The sequence below is a fragment of the Myripristis murdjan genome, chromosome 13 (assembly GCF_902150065.1).
Source record: "Myripristis murdjan chromosome 13, fMyrMur1.1, whole genome shotgun sequence".
NCBI classification, from domain to species: Eukaryota; Metazoa; Chordata; class Actinopteri; order Holocentriformes; family Holocentridae; genus Myripristis; species Myripristis murdjan.
Genome location: NC_043992.1, coordinates 11,182,055 through 11,189,250, shown reverse-complemented (window position 1 = coordinate 11,189,250; position 7,196 = coordinate 11,182,055). Strand labels below are relative to the sequence as shown.

At 41.5% G+C, this 7,196-nt stretch overlaps 1 protein-coding gene across 1 annotated transcript; it reads right to left on the bottom strand.

The window, feature by feature from the left end:
* Positions 1-1,301: 1,301 nt before the first annotated feature.
* LOC115369604 (transcobalamin-1-like) lies at positions 1,302-3,301 on the bottom strand. Its single transcript, XM_030066229.1, has 4 exons — positions 3,269-3,301; positions 2,866-3,007; positions 1,514-1,650; positions 1,302-1,399 (listed from the first exon to the last, which is right to left on the bottom strand). The coding sequence occupies exons 2-4, from the start codon at positions 2,973-2,975 to the stop codon at positions 1,338-1,340; spliced, it is 309 nt and encodes a 102-aa protein (XP_029922089.1). The 5' UTR covers positions 2,976-3,007; positions 3,269-3,301; the 3' UTR covers positions 1,302-1,337.
* Positions 3,302-7,196: the final 3,895 nt, after the last annotated feature.

Genomic DNA, 7,196 nt, shown 5'->3' with positions numbered 1-7,196 from the left:
TGTGTCCATGGACACTGACTTTGACATCTGCACCCCCTCTGACACCTGAACTGCATCCAACTGAACGCAGATTGCTGAGGTGCACAGCCCTCGCTTCATCAATTTCCCTGATAGCAAAAATGAACATTTTTTTGTTTTCAATGAATAAAACATTACACTGTCAAATAATTCCAATTTTGCCCTTGATTTAAAAATGTTGCAGAGTTGGCAGACGTTCTCCTTTAAAGGTAAAATTATGTTGTTGTAAGTAGCTGAACTAAAAATGCTCAGCCAGTGGACATATCATTCACACACATTTTGATTTATTCAAGAGGTTTACATCGTTTACATTTGTAGTTTTGTGCTGGTGAAAATATAATTTATATTGGCATAGTAAACCGTATGTAGCTATGCTTTATCTTGGGCAAAGTTATTATAATGCTCATTCACTCCCATTCCATGCTTTAAGGTTAACTCTTGCTCGTGTTCACCAGTTTGGTGTCATTTTTGGCCAGTTGTTAGTGTTGCTGTGGTTCTTTAAATTTGAATTTGATATTATAAATTTGTGTACCAATTAAAGCGACTGCCACTTAAATTTGGGTTTTAAGTTTGCATGTGTTCCCCCGTGTTTGCACTCAACGTGTAGAAAAGAACAGATTCAAATACAAACATTTGCATATCATTGGGTCACAATGACTCACCCATGCTCCAACTGAAGGAAATGAGAATATTTTCTGCACCCTTGACCGAGGAACAAGACAGCACAAGACAGCAGACTAACAGCTATAGTACAGACAGTACTGCTGAGGAGAATGTAGGGTTGCACCCGACTAACACCCGAGCCCCAAGGTCACCCAAAGGTCAAAACTCATATCAAACTGCAACAAGGTGCATTAGAAAGGTTCAGAGTGGCGTGTTACGTTGATGTGGGTGGTTTATGCATCATGGCGGAGGTTGCTGTTGAGACTGTTCTTGTTGTAATATGCTTGTGTTCTCTGATTCATAGATGTGAACACCCATAGCTCCTTTCTACACAGTCTTTTACATAGTCATGCAAATGCAGTTCCACAAACTGATAAGGAAGTCTTATGGAAAATGTGCAATTTGACTGTGGAGCTGGCAAGCTATGATGGACTCCCTAGAAACATTCCTTACAAACCGAAGACCCAGTCATGACAGCTGTTCCCTGATCTGTGTTGATAACAAAATGTTTCCTTGTGTGTTGCATGAAGCTTTTTTTATTCAGTTGTTGTTCTCAGCATGAAACAAAGCATCTTGTGTAACAGCTCATCTGTGAAATACAGTCGATTCTCACGCAGATTTTGACCGCATGTCGATGCAGACTGGCTGCTGAGTCTTCACCAGGTTGTATATCTCAGGATGATCTGGTCATTTGCGTTGGGAATGTAACAACCAATACCTGTGAAAAGATTCATAGATATGAACTCATTTCCAGTGGGAGGAAGAACAAGGTAGATAAATAGGTAGGACCCATAGATGCACAGATAGATATAGACCTCCTCCGCTGACTCACCAACATCAGGTCTTGTGATGTTGCCGTCTGTTGTCTTAACCAGCAGCTCCCAGTAGGTTTGTGCGATGTTATTCCCAGCCAGCCCATTCACACTGTGCAGGTATGGGCCGTAGTTGAAGTCCTCTGTGTAGGTGAACCTGAACAAACAAGAAAAGAAAAGTTGATGGAGGCTGACTGCCGTCTGTTTGATTTGATCTGATTCTAAGGTAGGTTACTGACACGTATGCCCAGTTACAAATATGTAATTTGAATTTCTTACTGAACTGATTAATGAATTTCTCAAGAAGCAGTCATAGTTTTTGTTTTCATCTGCTCAGTGGGACAAGCATATTAAGCAGTAATATTTTCTTTTCTGCAATAGCACACCGCATCTTAAATGCATCTAAAAATTATTGACACACACTCATGAAAGACACAGAGTGAGTTTATTGTATTCGCCTGGTTTTGCTGCTAGACGCCAGTCGTTGACTTGTAGTTAGAAAACAAACAGTTTTCACGGGGCTGCATGTTTTCTGTTGTTTTTGTAGTTTGTTGGCCAGATAATACTGATTACTGCGACACTGGTTGTCTACAGGAGGATTTTAATTCAAAAACACACATCATCAAACTGTAATGGAATCAGAGAAGTGGTGATGAAGAAGAAGAGAAAGAAGGAATGAAGAAGTCTTAATGAAAGGAAGAGAGAGAAGAGAAGAGACAGTATGGCAGCACAGCCGGCACTGAGATGTGGACATTATTTATGTCTTGGCTGTTTTTTCCTGTCATGATGTGTATATGTATTTCTTGGCAGATTCTGTCATGATGCATAGTTGTAGAATCAACCAATAAGAAGCTCCTTCCAAGCCTCAGGAGCCTATGATATCTTTGCTTGTTTGGATCAGGAAGTTACTTCAGTTTCCTGAGCTGGTATCATTGTTTGACTCTGAGGAAGATGCAGTCATGCTGGAGCGTTAATCCTTGCACCGATCCAATCAAACCAGCAGGAATGATCTGTGTGTCTCAGTGCCTTCTTCACTTCCTCACTCAGTGATGTGACAACACAGACTGTTGTGTGTTTCTCAACAGTGACTTGGTGTTTTGGTGACAGTTTCATTGTGAAACCATCTTCTGGTGCAACAAACAAAGAAATAATCCCATTTTACCTTGCCTTAGCCAGGCTTAAATAAGAAATTTGGTTAAGACTTGACACAAGACACAAGTGTTTAAGACAAATGTAATATCTTCAGTTAACTGGCTACCGGTTGAATCAGTGGTGCATGTTGTCAGTCAGTTGAAGAAAATACCAAAACGGACATTTACAAAAGAGTTAAGGATTATTACTTTGAGCTAACAATTAATGATTTGATCTTAACTCAAAATCCGCGTCAGAGTCCTGCAGTCTCTTCAGCGCCCCCAACAGGATCCCCCTGTAAACTACATAGGTGCTGTAGGTTTTGTTGGGGGTTTGTTGGACGTTGTTCATTACCAGCACATTTATGGGATACTGGTTAGAAGCTGGAGAAAAGGCAGCCAAAGTTAGTACTGTCCATAAACTGTAACAACAACAACAACAAAAATAATATGAATAATTCAGTGTATCTGAATGTTCAAATACACTTTACATCAAAGGCAGATAAAATACAAAACAGTAAAAGGTCTACAGTCCTGACACAATTCAAACAAGACTGGCCAAAGGTGGGAAGATTTTTTATATCCTCTTATAATAAAAGAATGAAATTAATTGCTGAATGAACGGAAAACTATGAAGAAACTCACTATGAGCGAGAATCCCATGAACCACCAGCAGCAGGGCCACGGAAACGAGAGCAGGCGTCATCATTTTGGATGTTGATTTGAACACTCACCTGTCGGTACTGAGTTGATTCCTCTGATGCATCAGTTTTTATCGTGAACCTGCTCCTCATTTGTGTTACGAGAAGAAAGGCACGTACATATGATTGTGTAACACAAGTAATCAAGTGAAGAACTGTTCCGCCTTGGTTGAGAAATTAAAGGAAATGTTCCACATCCTGGTGAAATCCATCATTAGGAAACACGGCAGCATGGTTTAGTTTTGACTCTCTCTCTCTCTCTCTCTCTCTCTCTCTCTCTCTGTGTGTGTGTGTGTGTGTGTGAGTGAGTGTGAGTGTGCAGTGGCCTGTCTTGTCTATCTGTCTGGAGCTGCTTAATGCCCTGATGCTCCACATGTGGTTTGATCATGGTGTTAGTATTAGTATTGATTTGGCAAGCTCTGCTGCTGCCTACCTGAGCAGTGTGTGTGTGTGTGTGTGTGTGTGTGTGTGTGTGTGTGTGTGTGTGTGCACCCTGGGACCTCTTAATTGTCATTTGGTGCCCATGTGTGAGCAACATGTACCTGGTTTCTCGCTGCAGCAGTTCATCAGTGAGAATTTGGCGTGTTTTCTCTGCATGAGGCATGGGGAAATGACTGTTGATAGTTTTACTGACAGCACACCAGCAACACTACAAAACTGAAACCTTTCACTATAATATACAAGGATACAAGGATGCAAGGACGTTTGTTGGTCATTATACAACAGGTTGTATAATGAAATTAAAATGTGGTTCCCTCTTGATTGATTTATTAAACATGGCATTTCTCACAACATCAGCACATTTGCTGATGTATGATGTCACTGATGATGTGTATTCTTCAAGGTCGATGTGGTTCTCCTGGGTAGGAGCATCTCTGAACATCTGCCAGTCCGTGCATTCAAAACAGTCCTGTAGAGCTGCTGTAGCTTCATCTGTCCACACTTTAACTGTTTTTATAGCTGGTTTGACCCTTTTTTGTCAGCTGGATGTAGGTAGGCAGGAGAAGCAGGGAGGTGTGGTCTGACTGGCCAAAATGAGGACGAGAGAGGGCTCTGTAGCTGCCAGGAACATTGGTGTAGACATGGTCCAGTGTGTTGTTTCCTCTGGTGGGGATGTGGACGTGCTGGTGGAATCTAGGCAGAACAGTTCTGAGGGCTGTTTGATTAAAATCCCCAGCAACAATACTAACAGCATCTGGCTGTTTAGTCATGTGACTGCTGATATCAGTGCAATATCAGTGTATATCAGTGTATATATCTGGAGAATATGTCACTGATTTGAAAGAGTATATTTATTGGAGTACATTAGAGTTATAAAGAGTATATTATTTTTGAAAAACTACTGTAGCATATTTCTCTCTCTCTCTCTCTCTCTCTCTCTCTCTCTCTCTCTCCCTCTCTCTCCCTCCCTCTCTGCTTTCTGGTTCCAAGTCTTCACTTACCGGACCGCGCATTATAGCCGATAAAATGAAACTCATAGCAACTGGAGCCCACATCCGCGTATTAGTGTTTTGGTTGCTGAACACACGCACACGCGCGCGCGCACACACACACACACACACACACACAACCATGCTTACTCATGTCCCTTTGAGGGACATTAAATAGACTCACATTCACTTTCTGGAGACCTTAAACCACAGCAATTGTATCTCTGTATTATCGATCCTTTTTTTGATTTGTCTTATGTAATACTCTAATATTTTGAGATACTGGATATTTGATTTTCATGAGTCATCAAAGTTAAATATAAAAGCGCTTGAAATAATTCACTTTATGTGTAAAGAATCTGGAATATATGCAAATTTCACTTTTTGAACTAAATTATGGAAAACTATGAACTTTCCCTTAATATTCAAATTTTTTGAGATGCACCTGCACAGTGAGTATAAAAAAGAATTCCTCTTTCTTTGAGATGGACATTCTGCCAGTTCTAGTGGCCCTGACGGCATGGAACATCACATTTGTCATTAAGAGGACCTTGAAGATTTATTTTGTTTGGATTTTCTGACAGGATGACACACAGCAAAGTCCTTGGGATCGAACCTGTGCCGCTACTGCCTGGACACACGGTCACACTTGAGGGAGGGGGAGGTCACAGTCACAGTTGAGCTTTGGACTTTGTTTTCTGTTCCTCCTTGGATTTCCTTGTGTTCAATCATCAAATCATCTGTTTCCTCCTGTCTTGTGTCCCAGCCCCTTCCCCAGGTGTTTCTTGTTTCCTCGTTAGTCTCAGGTGTATTTAAGCCCTGTTTTCAGTCCTGTCTGTGTCAGGTCTTTGTTGTGCCTGTATGGTCTCTGTGCTGGTGTCTTGTCTGTTTGAGATCCAGTTTTTCTGTTGCCTGTGTGAAATGTTCCACCCTTAAATCTGGACTGCCTCCTGTTCAGCTACATAAACAGGATGTCAGTGCAGAGGTTTTGGAGAATACTATATGATCTTTATTGCGCCACAGATTTCACTTTCCTGACTGAAACCACTGAATGAATAATGTTTGATCACTATCCAAGAGTCTTCTTCATAGTACAGTGACTTTTTGCAGTTTTTAGGCTATATTTCACCATAACGTTTGTATTTTTCTGTTGACTTCTCTGTAGCCTACTTTATCTGACTTGGTGCCATAAATGATTCTAAAGCCTAAAGTAAACATTTCACCGTGCCAGGAGTTTACCTTCCCGATTAAAGCAGCAGACTGAAAGAAAGCAGTATGGCTGACATGCCCTTTCAACATGTGTTGCAGTTGATTTTGGTTTCTCTCCCAGTAAAAATTTTGAACCACCTTTAAGCATGACTTTAACTGCATGGCCCATGTTATTAAATTCTTCGGTGTGATCACGCAACACGCACGTCTAACTGAACTCAGGGTAATCTGATTGAATTCAGGCCAAAAAGGTTCATGATATGTAGCCAGGTGTACCAAATCATTTAAAATACATAGGGGTCAATCTTTATTCCTTAAAAGTCGAAACCTTGGAGACAGTTTCAAATGACATTTTTAAAAACGCTGCCTTTGTGTGGGGAAAAAAAAAAGAAAACTTGAGTGAAATTTTGCATAACACCTTTTTTGCAGACATTACTTCTAAAGGAGCTTTTTGTTTTTAAGTCAGAAAGGGTAACATGCATAGCTACCAATGGTGTAATCCTACACACTGAGTGATGAAAAGAGAGAATTATGCTATTGTGTCTATGGAGCTGGCAATCTTAGCAGGAAGTCTCAGGTGAGGGTTGATCCCTGAGAAACATTCTTTACAGACTGCAGACCAGGCATGACAGCTGTTTCCTGATCTGCGTTGACAACAAAATGTTTATTTCCTGGTGTGTACCTTTCCGTTCTTCCTTTCATTATATAAAACGTTAAATTCATTGAAGTCGTTTTTTTTACTCAGTTGTTGTTCTCAGCATGAAACATGACCGCATGTCGATGCAGACTGGAACAAAGCTTAGTTCAGGGTGAGGGAAAGGGGCTGCTGTATCTTGAAGATGTTTTGCAGGTATGTATTAAAGGTCCAGGGTGGCTTAGGGGGTGAGGGAGTGGGGTAGCACATTCTCACTTCCACTCTTACACACATGCACGCACCCAGTCACACAATCACGCAGTCGCTCGCTCGCGCGCGCGCACTCACTCACTCACTCACTCACTCACTCACTCACTCACTCACTCACTCACACACACACACACACACACACACACACACACACACACACACACACACACACACACACACACACACACACACACACACACACACACACACACACACACACACACACCTTCACAAGTAAGTCCAGGGGCAGATTGATGGGGTAGTTCAGTCCGTCAGTCAGACGGGCAGGTCAGTCAGAGTCCGGTAGATTTGATAACGGCGTTGTAATA